Here is a 20,443-nt window from a genome sequence, read left to right on the forward strand (position 1 = left end):
GTAAGCAAGAGGAAAAAGGCTTCAAAGAACTGAAATCGTTAAGAGTTGTGTTCTAGTTCAAAGCAAACAAACAAATAGTGACAACCAACAGAAAAAATACAGGAGAAGGCAATATCAACGCAAGAACCCCCGGAGGTTGACCCAAAAAAAGGAGAGACCAAAATAGAAGACTACACAACTGTGTCCGCTTCGCTATTAAAAATGCTGGAAACAGGAATAACCACTTTTAACATGCAGTCGGACAAATTAGACATTCGGATCGATTTAATGAATATAATAGCCACTTACATTTCTGGCATAAATTGGAAAACCTCACAGCCTTAATAACTACAATAAGAGGTTCGAATGTAGTGGTGTCCAGCGAGTGAGCATGTGGCCCAATAATTGATAAATTGAGTACTGTACCAGCAATTTTACAAAGTATCCTAATAGCAAGACAAACTAATGGCCTGGAGCAGTCAAGAAATGAAATCCATAGAGACAAAGTGACTAAAGACACCCAACGAGTCTCAATCCTTGAGCAATCACAACCACGGGAATCAAATGAAGTACCCAAGCCCCCTGATGGGGACTTGGAAGTTGAGAACGATAATATGAAACGAATAAAACAAAATCATGCTATGGAAATTGCTCAAGATGTTTATAAGTTATGTAAACAAACAAAGACAAAAAAGGGCAAGGAAATCAAGGAAGAGCAATAATGGTGAAAAGAGATTTTCATATTTTTGATAATAAGCAACTAGTGCAAATAAACAAAACTATAAACCAGGTAAGGGAAGATGGGAATGACAATCAACGATTCTACCCCCTTGTGGAATTCAACAAGACAAAGTACAAGTATGGAGGAGTCAATGTCCTCAAGACAAACTAATCAAGAGATATTAAGTAAAACAATTACAGCAGCAAAAAAGAACAAGCAAAAAAAACAAATAGAGAATTCAGATATTTCATGCAAATGCGAGACGGCATTAGCAAAAAAAAAAGGAAATCAATTAAAGTGTAAAACAAACAGAGCCACATAGCAGCATAGTGACGGGATTGGTAGTTCAACAAGAGTTAATCTCGGAATCAATCATTTCTAAAGGCCAAACTAAATTAAATAACCAGGGTAGGCCAGAACAGGCTAAAGGCTCACGTACCTCTCCTGAGATCAGATCTACACAGACTGCAATAAACAATAAACCCAAGGATCTAAAATAATCTGGCGAAGTTCCCCAAAGGAATACACAAATAGAAGATGTTCTAAAATAGCAAGTTCTAATTAAAGTTAATATACAAAATAATAAGGAAGCAGGGGCAACCACTAGAAGAGTGATGTCGGAACCACAACACAAGTCAAATCACATGTCCTCATATATTGAGGCAAATCAAGAGGACAGTTGGAGCATACAGATTATTCTAAGGCCCAAATATACCTCACAGGTACAGCAAGATATCCTTAATAGAGGAAATACAATGCGACTATTGGCTGAAATTCCAGCTTTAAAAAACTTAACTCAATCTGATTTACTGTCCATTAAATGTATTCCTCATGAAGAAAAGAAACAGATGGAAGGAACGTATAACAAAAAGAAACACTTGTGACATGGAGAAATGAGGAGATTGTGGAAGTTATTATGAATGCCAGATCACAATTTGAAGCATGGGGTATCGTATTGGAAAAACCACTAAGATCTTGTTACCCATCACCGCTAATAAAGCCCTCAAAGAATTATTCACCAGAAATTGAAAAAAGTCAGGTATTTTCAGTCCTACAAAATGCTAGAGGAAAAAAGGGTGACATTAGTAATGGTAAAAACATACAAATACGGGGGCAGGTTCCAATGCACTGGGGTTGGCTAGCTGCAACCCTCAACGCTCCGTCACGGGAATGACTTGTTAATCAAGCCAACAGTCTTCATTACGATTATCTAAAGCTGCTTTCTTGGAACATAGTGGAGGCTTAAAGTGAAATGCAGGGGGATATACCACCAATACATTGGAATTAATACAAAATTATTGCATTACAAGAGACCTGGTTGTTAAATCCACAGGAAGTAGATAACTATAAACTTCATCATGTTAATGCCACAAGAATACATCGGCATGGGAGAGCAAAGGGAGGCCTAGCAGTATATATTTCAACCGTAGTAGCCTTATGTTCAGAGCAACTTAGTATAACAACTTCAGACATACAGGTTATCAAATTAGACAACTTGTTTAAACATGAATTAACAACAATAATATTAATGTCTATTTGCATCCAAATGTAGGGAAAAAACTACTGCAATTTGATAAATTACTCTCGATAATCACAGAATACAGACTGACAAACCCAGAGCGGGAAATTATATTAACGGGTGATTTTAACACCAACCTCATTCACACCCCCGAGGACGATGAGTTAATAACTGCACAAATGTGTTCTGGTCTGTACCGGTACAAACTCCCTCAACGGCAAAACAAGGGGATTTAATTGGACAAAAAACAGTCTTGGCCTTGGAACATCTAGGACTGAGAATATTAAATGGAAGAACACAAGACGACATGCCCCCATGTTGGACATATCAAGGTACAAATTCTCAGTCAATAATAGATTTTACAATTTTGTCGCTGCCTTTATTAAATCAAGTGACACAATTCATGATCAAATATACAACGTAAAGTGATCATTCATATCAGCATCTGGAAAAAAAATAATTTTCATAAGTACCAGGAAGCACCCTCAGTCATAGGCAACCTAACTACAACTAACTTGAAGCGTATAAAATGTTCGGTTGGTAATCGAATATAGCTACAGAAAGTAATAAAGTAGCAAACTGGGCAACTTTTACTGCAAAGTTCATGATGCTGGCACCCAAACAGGATTTTGTGAGACAGAAAAGTAGCAAGGAGACGGGAACATTTCAAACAAAACACTAACATTAAGGAAAGAAATTAGGAAGGTGGTCAGAAAGAATAGGATAAATAATGATGCGAGCACCTGGAATGATATAAAAAATCTCAAAAGAATATATAAAAAAAAAAAATCTTGAAGGATCAAAAATCGAGCTATGAGCAGTTTTGGTTAAAGCTTCTTTTCTGGGATAAACAATCAAACAACCAAGCGTTTTGGAAAATAATAAATGGAATAACTGGACCGTCGCAAATTATAAACGCATATGTAACAGACTCGAACTGGGTCAATTACTTGAGTAGCACCTTTAAAAAAAACTGTAGGTTGTGACAATAAAAACAGTCACAATGAGTTGGAATCTAGGCCTCCAGATACATCTAACGAACAGTATAAAATTATGGATTGCCAAACAACGGTGGATTGCCAACTCTAGGTATCTGATAGAATAATGAAAATAATAAAATCGGGTTGAAAGGATGGGGCCCCGGGGCCAAATGGAATACCTCAAGCCATTTTCTCAAGTGACCCTGAATACTGGGCATTTCAGATGTCCGGGCTCTTTATGGAGGTAAAATTATCAAATATTCCCCCCATGAGTTGGAAAGGTGCAATAATTAAGCCAATATTCAAGGGTGGAGACAGATCGGATCCTGAAAATTACAGGCTTATAGCACTAATGGATGTGGAAGCGAAATATTACACATCATTAATCTTAGAGGACTTGGTGGAATGGTCTACTAAAAATAGGTTTATTTCTATGAACGAAGCAGGGTTTCGTAAGGGGTTCAGAACAACAACTAACATACTTGCTTTGACCATGATTGCAGAAAGGTACGAACGCTTGAATGTAAAATTACAGCTGTTTTATTGATTTTAAAGCAGCATTTGACAGCATAGAGCAAGGGCTAGTGGTGTAACTTAAAGAATATGGGTCTCCCAGAAACAATATTTTGTGCCATAATTCAGTTGTATACTGTAACTTGGATAAAACTGCAGATGGTACGAGAATTTCAAGGGCAATACATACGGAGATAGGGCTAAAGCAAGGCTGCGTAGTAGCCCCCCATCTATTTAATCTCTTTATGGTGGACCTCTCAATAAGACTAAATGGGACAAATTCTCATCCACCACATTTGGGCCCATTACTGATAATTCATCTTTCCTACGCCGATGATATAGTTTTACTCAGCCTGACACGAGTTGGCTTACAGAGATCATTAAACCAGCTAGAAATATTTGCAAATGACAACGCCTTGGAAATTAACACAAAGAAAACAAACACGATGACTATTGCAAAGCGATCAGGACGCAAATACCCTGTCAGACTGGGAGAAATAACATTATGGGTAGTTGATAACTACAAATATCTAGGGCTGTACATTGATGATCGTTTAAACTTCCAAAAACATAAACACTATCTGGAAACAAAAGGTAATAGCTTAATCTATGCACATGGAACAAATGCTAAACTTTTGGACAAAATACAACTGAAAGCACACAAAAGGGTTTTTAACCTACCTCAGAACGCATCTCCAGCAAAGGTGAGATTGGACTTTGACCTTATTCATCAAGAGATTGGGAGAACCTATGCGTATGTCAAAAGCTGGTTTAAAATCTGGATAAATCGAGAGAATGACCTACACGATGCCTTATGGCGGGCTCAGGAAGAAGATCAGCACAGATCATTGGGCACAGTCCTCCTACTCTCCTGTTTGTTCGTAAACTGATAAAATGGTGAAACTACAATCATTATTAGAGGAAAAAAATACTTTTGCAAAGAGGTCTCGCGCCTGGATGATATTGCAGTCCTACACAAAATTACAACCACCTGAATATCTGAACACAACATATTCATATTACTTAAAACGGAAACTCATGGCCACCAGGTTTGGGTACTTACCAAGTTTAACGGATAGGCCGAAATGGAGATATAATGGGTCCACAATATGTACACTATGTGGTGCAGAGAAGCAAGATTTCATTCATTTTATCTGTATATGACCATGTTTAAAGTCGACTCGGGCATGGTTTTTTAAAAAGGCATTTTTTACCGATAGAGGGATTAGGGATTAGGTCTTGTAGATCTGCAATAACCAGGGGCTTGAACTCAACAGATCCCCTTTTAAATTGTAAGGTGATGAAATTTTTGATACGGTACAAACAGATAAATAATGAAAATGGACATAAAACTCACAGTACCATTGATTGAGTAGTGTTTGTACCCGCCGTTAGGAACATACAAGAAGTGGCAGCAGGAGTTACGTTGTTGACTCCAATATTTGGACTGAAATAAGTGGTGATGGAGGTTGTTTTTCGATTAATATAAAATGGTCATGTATTTTGGTTTTAATATGTAAGGTAGGGTTATTAGATAGGTTTTAAAAGGATGCTATGTAGAGTGTTTATTTAGAAAGTCAGTAACACTGTAGATTTTCTTATGAAATCCCCTTTTAACCATCTTTTTATGAAATCATTTGGTATAAAAAAAATTTTTTTTTAATTCTTTTTAGAGATAGTGTAAGAATTTTCGATATTGCATGGTTTTTATTAACTGAAACAATACTCATTCATTCATACTTTTCTTTAAGGAAATATTGTTGTTTATGTAGCACTTAAAAAAGCCATTTTCTGTAAATAGAAGGTGTTACTGTTAACCCACATACAGTGCTCAATTTATCAACCTCGTAGGAACGAACGACTGAGCCTAAGTGTATATTGAGGAAAACACTCCCATCAGTAGAGCACTTTCACCCGGACCTGCCAAATTATGTATTCACTTTTTGGAGACTACCCCTGTACTAGTGAGGTGCATATATATTATCTCAGTCTATTTTCTCATTAAATTGAGTTTCTACGGCTTTAGACCCTAATGTGTGTGGCTTTGAGTGTTGGGAGGGAGGGAGTATTGTTAAGGCGTCCTAAAGATCCCAAAGCCAGACTCCATTTGGCCTGTACGGCGCGCGTCATTATCTTTCACAGGACTTGTGAAAGTGTCAGTTCATCCAAACAACAACTTTGCTCACACCTAAGGTGTAATAACCCTGTTAAATGTTCCCTGATATCTACATTTTAAGGTTCGACAGTGAATGTGCAAAATAAACATGTAGTCAGAGTTGATGTATTTTCATCATGCTGGTTCACACCAGTTATGTCTTGGACAAAGTAAAAAGTCCCACAGTGTAGGGTAAAAGTCAGTGGGCGACCCCATAAAAACTCCTGAATTGACCATTGAGGAAGAGAGGTCTTTGCCCCAGTTTATCGGAAGAGGCCCTGCCTGAATGCCATACTGCTGAAAGCATCCATTCCTAAGCAGCCGATACATAGAGGAGCTGACCCCTGCTGATTGGTGTTCCTTCTAAAGGAACACTCTCCAGGCCGAAATTTGATAACCACGGCTTCTCCACTGTGAACAGGTACGCCTTGCACGGAGTCCTATGAGAGTCTAGAGGCCAATCATCTACTCCATGCACTTATGTAGTGCATAGAAGTAGCCTTTAGGGAGTTAGGATGCCAGGAACATTACAATCCTGTTAGAAATGTTCATATTACTATCGCCGTTAGTGACATGCATTAGTGGCGGTCTAATTCTATTCTGTGTGGATACTACTAGTGTACTAAGCAACAGGATAAGACTGTTGAAATCATTTTAAATATATAGTGTCTTTTGTAGTGTAGTACTTGTGTGTGCTATTCTAAAGAACTAAATTGTGTTTTAATAACCACTGCGTCCCTGATCTCTTTATAGGACACTTTTGCATTCACAAGTACATCAAGTGGGGTTGTGTGGGCCCACAGCAACCTTGACTTTCACGCTCAAGTGTCGGTGCGCAGACCTAAGTTTGGGCACCCATGGGCGGGAAAGCCAAATCGGAGCCCTAGTTTATGCCACACTTTTGAACTGAATTGCAGATATAAAATATGTGCCTAATGTTTTGCATTGATAAGCTATAGTATTTAATAAAACTTTCTTTCCATTCAGATGCAGTTGCAGGATTATGAAAATATTATGGCCAAGAAAGATGCAAGTTTCCAGACGGTGAGTTTTGTGTTTTTCAGTTTTGGAAAAAAATGCTGTCGCATGATCTATTTGATAAATCGCCTGTTTAATATTTATTGTTGAAAATCTTACCCTTTGTCTCCAAGGCAGCTTTCAGTATTCTGTGCCAGGCACAGTCTTGCACGCACGGCACTCTGGGTGTTTGATCAACCTGTCAAATGGGGTGTACAAAGTATATTTCACTCCTTAATTATTCCAGCCCTTCATTTTCGAGGGCACAGTAAAGGACAGAAGCTGCAACGTCTATGACAAGTTAATAACGGGACTGGTGGTATCCCCCGTTCATAATATTTCCAACCATGAGCCTCTTGCTGTTTAGCTATCTGCACCAGAGTTTGATATTTTCTCTCAATTTTACCCTTCGAAGTAAAATGTGTCGAGTTAATAAAACTCTTGCCTAGAGCCTGCTTGTCAATAAACTGAATCATTGAAACAGTTGGAAAAAAACCTGCTGTTTTTGAAAGCTCATTTTTCTGTGCGTGTGTTGTTGTTGTGAATTACAAACCTGGGCTTTGGTAATTCCTTTCAAATTTGATTTTTTTGGCTGTCATGTTTGCAGAAAGAATTACAAATAGATGAATTGAAATCTTCGGTTGCGGAGTACTCTTCAGTGTTAGAGGTAAGACCAACCAATTTTGCAACCTATAAGAACAAATAGCTCGTAAATATCGGAATATAATTAGTTATTGATTACATTTTTAGACCCTACGAGCCGAGAAAGCAAAACTGGAGAACAGTATGCAGCAAATGCAGCAGGAGCTCATTTCGTGAGTCCATCAGCTTTCTGGTGTAAAAGACTTTAGCAATAAGTTGTGACTAGAATAAAACCTGTTCCCTTTCCTTTTCTTTAAGCCACGGCATTGTTTCCCCGATTGCACTCACTTTTAACCAGAGCCTTCCTGAAGAAAGGACGTCGCTTCACTCCGAGATGGTACTTGCTGAACAATCGCCAGAGGTATGGGACTATGGGCCGAATATACATAAAAAAAAGAAAAAAAATTACGGGAACTGTAATGTTGGGTGCAATGGTGGCAGAGGAAGTGAGCGTGGGGGCGGGGTCCATGGTGTGGCTAAAAAAAACTAAATATTCTGTAAGTTTTTCTGGTCTTTCACCTTCAGGTAACCACATTTTAAAATAAGGCACCGCTTAAATTAAAAAAAAAAATCCAAGTGAAGTTAATCAGTGGGAAATGCGCGATATATAATACGATAAGAAACCACTATTAGTTAATGCACTGCAGTGGTCTGTGTGTGTGACCAGAGAGCCACAGATTTAAGGGCCAGATTTATCACTATTTGACGCAGTGCAACTTGCTGTTCTGAGCTGCATTAACTAGGGCAAAATGTGCCATATATGCGCTAGCACACTATGTGCTGCCTTGTGCCAACGCAGGCATCCTTGCTCAATGGAGCAGGGGTGTCTTTGTTGCAGGCAGGATTGCTATTGTGCATGAAGGTAGGCCTTCCTGCACAAAAACAATCCTTAGAGGTGCTGTCCTCTTTCTGAGTGTGCTGCAGAATGCATCACACTTAAAAAGAGAAATGGGGAAAAAATGGGGAGAAGTAAAGATATTTCTCCTCATTGTACCTCTTGCATAATATTGATGCATTTCCAGGTTTACTTCTCTTGGTAAATCTGGGAATGTGGCAAAAAGCATGGGTGGATACGTGGGAACACCCACTCTTCATCTATGTAACTCCTTCCAAGGTCAGACTAATGCAAGGATGCCTTGCATTAGTCCACATTTACCAAGCCATGCAGGGCCACGCAAGTTTGCTTTGCATGGCTTGGTAAATCTGATTTAAGGATTAAGGCAAGCGCAACACAATCCTTTGCTAAATCTGGGACCGAATCTTGGTTGGTGCAGTGAAGAATAGTGACTTTGGTATTTTTAGTGCTATGAGTACCCAGCCTGTGACAGAAAGCACTGTGAGTATGTCAGTCATTATTTTAAACTTGCATTACACACAGTATAAGACAGGCTGCTACAAAATGCACTAAAAGGTCTAAGATAGAGGTGCTTCCAAAATACAGATTTTAGTAATATCCATACTGTAAGTAGTGCATATGTTTTTTGTTTTTCAGATAACTTTCCCTTAAAAGCATGCACTTCACAGCTCAGCTGGTAACTCCTTGCAGTACCATTCAAAAATAATAAATGTGTGTTATCAGGAAGCTTCAAGCGATTCCATCAGTTAAAGCCAATACCGGCTTTCAAGCACCCTTTACATTTGCAGATTAACCAGTGGGAACCGTTTTTCATAAATTAAAAAAGCGTGCAATGACCCTCCGATCCATCCCACTTCGACTTCTGTATGGTACTGATTCTTTTATATTTGTAATGAGATTTCATTTGAAAACAGCCTTTCCCAATGTAAACAGTCTTGCATCTCCACGTGTTTGGCGAGGCCACCTTGTGAATTTTACCTGTAAATGCTTATGTATGCGTTCTGTGAAGTCAATGCTTCTCATATGACTGCGGATAAAAGGAAATGTGTGAAGGTAAATTTACAGGTAATTTTATTAATCAATTCTCCTTTGCTAGCATTGTTTACCTGTGTGAAGGATTCATCTAATCAGCACAGGCAGCTCTTCCAAACTGTTAATTGGATAAACCTCAAACTTCCTTGCGTTCTACTTTCTGAGTCTGATGTATATTTTGGCAGATGGGACTCCTTCACAAATGTGACAGATATCCTGTCAACCAATATATCCTAATGCACTTCTAGTAAGGCAGATGTGATATATGTCCTATTTGTGATGGAGCAACCCGTCCACGAAACTCTAAATGAAGCCCACTGTTCCTTCCTCAGCAGCCTGCCCCAGGGAACTTCTCAAAAGGCCTCCTTACTTTGTACTTTTCTGTATTTGTATTGAAGCTCCTTACTGTATTACAATGCTCTAGAGTGGGGAGGGAATGTGAATACTAAGAGAAATGACAATTCAGTAACAGACGACCTGCTTATAGCACACAGGTACCCAATTCCACCTCCATACTCCCTGGATGTGGTACAGGGGTGCTACCCAGGTAGATATTCTGTAAATATCAAAAATATTTTCTAATTTAGATTTAGCCATTGACAGCAATATGCTCTATGTTGGTGGTCCATGAATTTTTCACGGAAGACTGCTTTCTGCCTGTCTAACTTCAGACACATCAGTATTCTAATCCTCTTGCAGAGTGTTGCCATGGAGGACATTTGGGTCGTTCTTGCCACTTCAAAATAAAAGAAAATAATTGCAGTAAGTTGGCGAGCGAGGAAAATCCAACTCTAGACTAGATTCCCTGCAAGATTTCTCAACTCGGGAGATCACGGATGGTTGCTACAGCTCAAGTTGGGAAACCTTCCATTCGCATTGAGGAAGCTGCCACTTGAGTAGAACTTTTACTGAAGCAGCAGAAAGAAGCAGCACCCTCTTACACTGTGTGAGACAAACACCCAGCACTAAAAATCAGTGTGAACAGCACGAGGTAACCCACTCTGCCACTCGCGGAACTCTGCATAGCTTGGTGGCAATTTTTTGTCACTTCACGGAGTTCCACTTAGCGGAACTCAGCGAACTCTGCTCAGCCTTACCCAGGCCTAGTTGCCAAACCCATATGGTGTGCAAGCTCATTTTACATGCAGGAAAATTTGCATTATAATGTTTCCCAAGTAGTGGGCTTTGTTAATGCCCACCACAAAATAAACCTTGAGAGAAAAAAAGTTCTGAAACCTCGTAGAAGTTCAAATTGTTGATTCTGCAATGCAGACAAGAGCAGGGAACACTGCCTATAGCAGTGTAATTCACCCTACCAGTCTGTCCGCTCCTGACTGATCTGAGGGTAAGCACGCCTTCCACTTCACCCAAACCTGCAAAACCATTGGTGACCCTGTGCTTTAACAGCAGGGTAGACAAAGACAAGCCTATTTTAGAATCTGTTTTCACGAACTGCAATGTCAATACAGGCTGCTGAAATAATTGGATATTGCCCCTGAGAGTCCTGGTCCTTGAAGTATCCCCCTCCCACCCCTTTTGTTGGGAGCCTAAGGAGCTGAACAGTGGTCTTTACATGGTAACATTACAGACCAGAAACCAGTGGAAGAGTACATTGCTGAGCCAACTATCAAATGAAGGGAAACCATGCCCTTCTTGGTCTGAAAGGTAGTGCAAATATGCCATGTGGATGCATCCTGCTGAATTTATGCCAGAAGTCTGAAAAGAAGTGGAAATGGTGTGAAGGTGTATTAAAGCCCATTGGGTGTAGGAACGTGTCTGTCCCCATCAACTCCCTCTCTCTAAAGCGTTTGAAGAACTACAGTAGAAGAGCCCTGGAGAGGCCTTCAGAGAAGCCTATGATCAGAATGCTGTACAGCGTACGCTTCTCATTTAACACTGCTGAAGCTGGACAAAAGTTCCCGGAAGAGGGAAATGGACAGTTCCTTTAATTTGCTGGGATGCTGTCTGTTAACTGAAAATGGATTGGACTGTACAAATGGAAAATTAGCCGTGACATTCTCCTGCACCTCCAGCTCACGTATACCTTTGTTACTGTTTAGTCTATCTTAAATCTGACTGCTCCCTCCAACCCCAATCTCCAGAGCCAGATTTTGAGGCGGTTTCTGAACTGCAGCTCTTTATTTTCACTTAAAAGCACTGTTGTCAGATTGACCACAAAATCCTTGTCCCAAGGAGTTTCCTACCCCCGTATTTTGGTCTTTTGGCACTTATGATTACTGGTCTGCCAGAGAGTGGAGGAAACCCATGCAGGTATTTCCAGTCCGGGCCTCTTTTCTCACTTGAGGCACTTTGCTACTGCAGAAGATATGGTAACTCAGTTCTGGGATTGATGGATGTGGAGATTACTCAATCTCCAGGTTAGCCTGTATCATCTGGACTGGTACAAGGTGTAATGTTCGATTTGTTTTTTAACAGAAAACTATAGACTGTCCGCACCAGAAATGCTTCTGGTGTCCTCCACCTTAATCCTAAAACGTTGTGTTTAGTAAAAGAGCATCTTGATAACATTGCATCTCCCATTCCTCTAAATGCAGACTTCCTGTCAAGAGGCTGGAGGCAGAATCTTTATGCAAATCTAAAGATATGAGTCCTAAACAGACTACTAAACATTGCTAGTGCACACCAACTCAACAAATATTTTTTTAGCACCTGCTGGTATCGCTGCACCATGTATTCTAAAAATCTATCGCGTAGAAACTCACCCTTCTGCCCAGGGAAGTAATTTCTTGCAGCAGTTCTATATTCAAAATGTATATCGGAATAAGGCTGTTAAGTACCTTTAGATCGGTCAACATTGACAATTTCCATAATTTTTCTACTGCACCAAAAATATGGAGTACATGATTGAATTTCTGCATATTGCCCACATCTCATCTCGCAGCTCTAAGATCCCAGCATCTTCTATAAAAATCATACCATTTCAAAATAATACCTAATCTCCTGTTGCACTTCTATTAATACCTCCAACCTTTTGCACAAATTCACATACCGTCCCACTGCAGATCCTAACTGAATCCTATTCATTGAAACTACCACATAGAAACTGGGGTAAAAGCATTGTTCTCATTAGAGCACAAGGCAAATCCCAATCAACCACAATAACCACTGAAAAAACACTATCCTTTGGTTCCGGAGTAGCATACTTCCTACCATAATGTGCTTTAGGTTAATTAGGGATAATAAACTCTTTATAAGTGAAATTAAAATACAATATATAACCTCCTGCCCCACACTAGCACTGACACCATAACACACAGCAATCAGGAAGTTGATTACCTTTGACACTTTTACTCTTAAAAAGGGCAAATCTGTTGTGGCCATATCCATCACCCACTACTGTGCTGATCCACAGCAATAAACCACCCATCACCATGAAGAGGTAATTGAAAACTGAAGACATCTGCTACATGTCATAAAGAGTTGAGGATTTCGTTAGTCTACCAATGCAGGTACCAAGATGACATTACTGAAGTCCATCCCACCAGATCTCTCCACAGTGCCTTTCTCCAACCTATGCCTGCTCTGGACCACTAATTTTAAGCAAACTATGTCAGAAAGGACATCCTAGTGCTGTAACCGGCTAAGTGGACTTGGATCATAAGAAGTATAATGAAGGAGAACCATCAGAGCTGTTCAAAGCTGCCAGCTTACTGAAAACCATCGACTGAGCATTTGTCTCTCTCACCTCTTATCCAGCACATTGCTAAACATTGCTCCAAATAACAAGATAACCGCACCTTGTGGCTCACCATGAACAACATGGAAACCCTTCCCACATAGGATAAAAACAAAGGCCAGACCCTTTCAACCACACATCCTACATGGCAGCCGCGGTCCATGCAGGTAACAGCGGTGGTGCCGTGTAAGGGGAGATTCTGAGGAACGATGCAGATGGAAAATGTATGATTTATTTAATTTTCCCTCAGCATTGTCCCTCGGAATCCCCCTTACATGGCCCCACCGCTGTTATCTGCACAGACCGCGGCTGCTACGTGGCAAATCAGAAGGCAAACAAGGTGTAGGCAAGCGCTCTAGCACTCCACATATGGGCACTATTTAAATGTTAAAGTACAAAAGAATACCTCACCTACTCATATTACATTACATAGATTCCTGACATAATTTAAAGAAGAGTGCAAAATAAGGCGGTACTGCAGAGAATTGTCATGTCCATGAGCAGTGGGAACCCTGGAATAGCTGCAAGAAATTGCTACTCTAGACATACTATGCAATCCATGGCCCCTAATTTTATTTCATCAAAATGTTTTAAAATTAGTTTTTTTGCCTCAAATATGATGCCATTTAACTTGGTATCACAGTTGACTGCCTAGTACACCTAATAGACCACCCTTGTCCATTAAAAAATTGTTTAGGACCCAGGTCATTAGACACTGACTGGTACTACACCTTCCACATATAGCTGAATTATACCTAGCACCCAACCAGCCAGTCATCCATGGCATAATCAAGAACCTGTCTCATGTCAGACAACGGAGACTGGTGCATACTTCCTGAACCTCTGTCAGTCAGTAAACTAAAGTCCACTGTGTGATGATTCTGTGCACCTCTTAAAGAGATGTGTGCATTTATTTCTGAAACATTTTTCTCCAGCTTCTGGCCCGAACATTTCTTTTTTTCAGTAGAATAGATATATCTCCCCGTCCACCTTTTCATTCCTCTGATGAATATGCCAGCAGACAACAGCAACACATTCCTTCCATGCCCTGAGTTCATCACTGCCACATTCAGATGGTTTGTTATACTGTTGGAGTGAAATGCTTTGGATCTCTGTTTACTAAAAATCTTCAGTCATCCCATATCTGTATTGCTCACCATAGTGTTAACAAAATATAGTTTAATAAGGTTTTATTTTTAATGTCGCTGGCACTTGATATACGATGAAACCTTGGGTGTCAATCATAGACAATTAAAAGAAAATCCTCGAGTCAGTAATTAATTTGTAAAAGAAAGCATGCAATGGAACTTCGGTGTGCCTACTAACAAGGCAGGTAGTTATACATCACCTAATTCCTCTTTAATCCACCACCAGACACTCCCTGCCTCTCCATCTCACTCTTGATGGTTACTTTTTCCCTATCTGGTTTTCCAGCTTTCCTTTACTCCTTTTTTCTGATTGGGTGCTTCTCCCTCTTTTGCTAATTATCTCATGCAGAGAAACAAGTGCTGATAACCAAAAATAAGAGCCAATGGCCTCCACTGGCAACCACCAGTTCAAATTAAGCGCTGCCTCCTGCAATTTATATCTAGTTGGGTTTTCATTGTGTTGCCTTAGTGGGAGATGTTGGGAATCATCCCCCACAGTATAACTGAATGGTGTTTGAAATACTGGATGATCACCTACAGTATACAAATTCCCTTCCTGTTGCTTAAACCAAGACCTGCATACATTTTAATAACTGGCCTTGCCTTATATTCTTTGTCCCAAACTATAACATGCTTCATAACCTCAGTAGGTTTCATCAACGAATTGCAGACATTGAAGTATGGGTGAAAGAATACTGTAACAGTTCGCCCTTAGCAATAGCATATGGGTGGCCCTTAAAGGTTAAGATATTTCTCACTTTGTTTCCTAATATTCTCTCAGCATAAAATCCCATTGTATAATTCATGAGATGTTTTCCTATTGTTTGACCTGTTAAACTGGTACCAAATTACACTTACTGTTGTTGTGGTTTCCTGAGCTGTGTTGGTTGGTGGTATTTTATTATCGACATGGTTAAAGCTTTTCAACTAAAGCTGTTGAAGGCCTAAGCATGCGCAAATGGAGTAACTTGTCTGATTCAGTAAGATTTATTTATGTAGTAGAACAGCAGCATTGCATTATGAGCCTGTAAGACTTGTCAGCTTGTGTTTCTTACCTATGATTGTGTAATTCTTTTAAGCTGATTTTTCCATTGTGCCCCTTCTAGTGGAAACTCAATAATAACATAAGATTGAGTGTCTTACCGAAGAAGCGGAATGGAAAAGAATAAGTTAATGGAACTGAAAAATGAATGCTACAATTAGAATCCTAGATTATGTAACTGCTTATAGTACATACAGCTCTTCAGGCATTTATTAGGTAAAAACTGCAAATAAACTTCTAAAACAACTACCATTTCCTAACATTTACAACCATTTGTTTCAAAGTGATCTTTGGAAGGATTAGTCCCAAAACCCCGGCCTTGCACACCATAACAGTATTGGAATATTTCATTAAGGGACTCTAAGTAGTTGGCCCATTTATATGAAATGTGTGTGAAGGAGGAATGTCCACACATATTGGATATATTCTTATGTTTTATTGTCATCAACTGCTGCTCAGCATACATGTGATAGGGCCCAGAGGAAGACTCAAACGGAATGTACATTCAAAGCTAAACATAATACATTCTACATGAGAACACTGAGCCAACCAATAAACATCTAATGATACAGATCACATATCCCCCCTCTCATATAATAACAAAAGGTGAATAGCTATAAATCATAAGCACAGCACAAAAACAATGAGTGTTCTATACAAAAAAACAAATTGATCCTGTTAAAGAATTGGTGAACTTTTAATCTTAGAACATAGAAGGATTTTCTTTTTTCCTGTTGCGTCTACATAGTCATATCCTGACTTTTAAACAGATCAACCCTGCTTCTTTCACCACTTTGCGATAAGTCTTTTGTTTTTCAATACACTGTCATTGGACAATTCTGTCTCACAAGTTTTTGCAAGAGGAGACATGTTCCACCATTGACCTTTAAACACTTTCACTGCCTGACCTCTGACTTCAATTATGTGAATAGGATCCCTGAATTTTGACGCTCCTTTTTGTAATAAAACAGGATCCTTGATGCAAATGAAATCGCCAATGTGAAATTTGCTTATGACAACACCTCTGTTGCCTCTTAACTTAATTTCTCTCCCACACCTCACCAAACTCTGCTTATCACTAACATTTTTGGCCCCTCTAGGGATGTTTTTCTACATCACACCTCTGATTCAATGCTTTGACTTTCCAGAAGGGGCTTAAAGATGAAGTGAACTGCTCTCCTTCTCATAAGTTCAAATGGTACCACCCCCTGTTGCTGAATGCAGTGTGGTTCTGTGTGCCCATAACCAGTCCCTGATGGCAGTTTCACAGTTTACTCTAGATCGGATGGTACTTTGGATGCATTCCACCAGTATCCGATTGAACCTCTCGACTTTACCATTGGCCTGTGGGTGATATAGAGGTGTGCATTAATGTGCTATACCCAGTCTGTTAAAAAATTGTCATGATGGAGGATGTAAATTGAACATCTTTGTCAGTGAGCAATTCATTAGGTATCCCTTCCTTGTTAAATAGTTCCTGAAAAAAATGAATTACTTCTTTTGTGTTTGGCTCAGACACCCCTTAACCTCTTACCACCTGGACAGATGATCCACCAATACAATGAACTATTTCATGTTCTGGGCAACACATGAACGGCCCCCAAAAATTCCACAGCAACTCTTTCCCACACACTATCCAGACATTTGATCGGAATGGGCGTTGAAATAGCCAGATATTTTTCACTGTAACAACACTGCACACATTCCTTCACAACAATCTCCACTTCTCGATCCCGACCGGGCCAAAAAAACTTGTGCCTTATCCTGCATTCAATGGCAGTAACTCCAGAATGAGCAGTTTCCAAAATTCTTCATTTGAAACCATCTTAAAGAATCAACTTGTCTCCTCTCATTAACAAATCATTCTCAATAGATTACTCATCTTGCAATATGACTGCAATGAGCAAACCATGGACCCTTCTTTCTGCCAATCTGTTGTTAACATTTTCATGACCTGGCCCCAAACTTTATCACCGTTGAGGGCCTCACGCCATTCATTCATATCATGACAGATAATACAATCTTCCACAGTAAATCATGCATTCTTCATCTTGTACCACCTCCTCATTGACCTCTTCAAAAATGGACATTCTTGACAAAAAAACCTGCCCTAATGTTTCCCCTGCAATGTGTACAATTGTGAAATTAAATTCCAGTAGCTTAGTTGCTAACCTGACGAGTCTTAACATTGTTTTCTTTAACTTATTGCCTGAAATTATGTCTACAAGCAGCTGATGGTCAGTTCTAAGGCAAAAGAAATCCCCACAGGTATGGCTTTAATTTTTCTATGCCCCAAGCACAAGCTAGTATTTCCTTCTCTGATGTAATACCTTGCTTCAACATCTTTTATCCTTCTTGAGGCAAACCCAATGGAAAACTCTTACCCACCCTCTGTCTGCTATAGTGCAGTTCCCATGCCATAGGAACTGGCATATATGGTAATAAATGTATCAAGTACGTTCAAATAAGCTTGTAAAGCAGGTGCATCTAACACATATCGGTTAATAAAAAGATTCGAAACATTTAGAACTGATAGTCACCTGTTGCAGTGACACATATTAATGCGCAAAGCAAGGATCAAAGTAAGGTTCACGCCCCACAAATAAAGGTATCTACAAATAAAGACCACAATAAAGGTTAAACCTCAAATAGAACACCCAGTAAACAAATGTGTTATAGGTGTGAATATAGTACCCACATTTCATGTTTCAAGATTTGTCTAGTGATCACGCAGGAGTGCTAGAGATGTAAAAGAATTGGTCACTGTGGGAACGTTTGTAGGGGTGGTAGATTCATGCCTGTTAGAAGTGTTCATGATGCATGTTCTAACAATGAGGAGGAGTCAGGCAGAAAAGTAGAGGAGCTAGTGTTCTCTTTAGAATATTTAGAAATGAATAGTGTTGCCAATAAAAAGAACTGTGGTGATCCATTAGTTACAGTAAAGATTGATGGTATTGAAATACTTTTGCCTATTGATGCTGGAGCAAGAATTACTATCATCTCTGTTGACAGACACAAGGAGAATTGAGATGCTAACGTGTTCTAACAAACAAATGTCGTTACCACTGCCTTTGAACGAAGCAGAATTGATCTTTTAGGTTATTTTTGGGCAAATGTATATTTTAAGGGCAAAACCATTAAAGGCATGAATGTGTTAGAATGGTGGCATCAAGCCGACTTTGGCATGATCACTAGACCTGGTCAGAAATGTAATGTTTCTCTTTTTTATATCTGTTTCCAGTCAGTCATAGAAAGAAAAGTGTACAGAAGTCTTTAACAACAAGGTTGGGTTGATTTGTAGGTCTCGTCTAGGCAATGCTTGCGATGTCTCTTCGAGACATGCTGTATTCAGGTATGGGCTTTTAGCTCAAACCATTTTCCGCCCATCTTTTCAATTGGCTCCTCTTTCTGTACTTTGTAAATGGTGGCTCTTGATTTGTGAATAGACTTGGTAGTCCCTCCTAAGTACCCCTCTGTCTTCTGTTATCTCCCAGGAAGACAGCCCCTTTACATGTGTCCTTACTCTCTAGGTTTCATTAACCGTTAGTGAGGACTATTTAGTTAATGTCTTGCTGAAGCAAGTACGATATACACAGCTCGCTATACCCTTTTTTTAATACAATTGTAGGCTTTTTTAAGCAGCGCAGCACACCATGTTTTATCTTCAAGAATGGTTTAACAAACACGTTAGGAGGGTGCCTGATCCGTGCAAATGTGATGTGGTCTTTAAGGGTTTCTCCGACTGCCTGAACACTTCAAGAATAGTGGCCGTCCGTCTTCCCCAGCCGCAGTGCTTGCGCTGCGCTTTACCTTTAACATTGTTGGACGCTTCTTTTATTTTTTGTTTATGTGCAGCTCGCCTAACTCCTTTTTTGTTTCTCAATTGAATGCTTTTTTTAAACAGAGCAGCACACCGCCTTCATTTGAAAAAATGGTGGCCGCTTGCATTCCCCAGCCACATTGCATGTGTATAATTATTAGCATTTCTTTGTTTAACAAACGAACGTGTTAGGAGGGCGCCTGCTCTGTGCAAATGTGATGCAGTCTTTAAGGGCTTCTCCAGTTGCCTGAACTCACTGTGCAACAAAATGGCCAACTAACCACAGAATCTGGACAATAGCCTGAACGTAAAACCAACTGCTCATAAGTCAGCTTTCGTTTTAGCAATGTTCCTTCTCCCTCCACTCCCTTGTTCCCAGCGCATCCTTCTGCCTACTCAGCTGCTGTACACCACCCTGCACGGCAGAGGAGGTGTTGGCCGGGCAGTGTGTGGGGCACATGCATGCCATGGCGTTGCATGCCTTGGTGTTTCAATGCTTCCAATTAAGGCTCAAGTACAGTGGTAAAATTAACACACCAATGATATTTCAACAGGTGCACATTTTAGGGTGGTGCATTACCTTTTGGGTTCTTTTTTCATTTATTCCATCCTTTTCTCTTTGTATGTTGTCCCCTTTGCCCACTAAGTCACCACGCCACTTCCCTTCTTTCCCACAAGTGTCCTACATATGATTTCACTTCCTCAGCGCTTCCCAATTAGACATATATGTCCAAATTTTATAGCGTGACTTACTTTCTTTAAAAAAGCACTCCACTGCAAAGAAAACATACATTAAAAAAGTGTCATTTATAAGAGCATTAGCACTAACTTTACAAATACGAGACCTATTGCATTGCAAATGATTGTTGTACATACCATTAAGGTTTAAGACTGAGTGGTACCTGTAAAACACAGGCTTCACAATGTGCCACATATTGTTCACCAAGACTTATCAACGGTTTTGCAAGGAATGCAAGAGGATGGATCTATCGAACCTGTAGACACCAAATCATGGCTTTCACCTATGGTTTTGTCCAAGAAGAGGTCAGGATATCTGTGCCTCTGTGTGAAACTTAAAGCCCTGTTTTATTGTTAACAGCTGCTCAGCATACATGCGAAAGGGCCCAGAGGAGGGTTTCAACTGAATGTACATTCAAAGCTAAACATAATACATTCTAGAAGGGGAATACTGAGCCAACCAATCAACATCTAATTGCATCACTATGACATAAACCCTATGACACTACAATGTTTTCTGTAAAATGCTGTATTTTTGGCCTTTTTATTGAAGTGTATTTGCTTTGATGGAGATCTCACCTATT

At 39.7% G+C, this 20,443-nt stretch overlaps 1 protein-coding gene across 7 annotated transcripts in view; it reads left to right on the forward strand.

Moving 5' to 3' along the window:
- IRAG2 (inositol 1,4,5-triphosphate receptor associated 2) overlaps positions 1–20,443 on the forward strand; it is a 1,211,571-nt gene that overhangs the window by 440,969 nt on the left and 750,159 nt on the right. For all 7 annotated transcript variants that reach the window (XM_085652757.1, XM_085652760.1, XM_085652761.1 and 4 more), the window contains 4 exons: positions 6,855–6,911; positions 7,492–7,551; positions 7,635–7,699; positions 7,785–7,887. In XM_085652757.1, coding sequence (XP_085508883.1) covers positions 6,855–6,911; positions 7,492–7,551; positions 7,635–7,699; positions 7,785–7,887 — 285 coding nt within the window. The remainder of the gene's footprint in view (positions 1–6,854; positions 6,912–7,491; positions 7,552–7,634; positions 7,700–7,784; positions 7,888–20,443) is intronic.

The sequence above is a fragment of the Triturus cristatus genome, chromosome 4_1, assembly GCF_964204655.1.
Source record: "Triturus cristatus chromosome 4_1, aTriCri1.1, whole genome shotgun sequence".
NCBI lineage: Eukaryota > Metazoa > Chordata > Amphibia > Caudata > Salamandridae > Triturus > Triturus cristatus.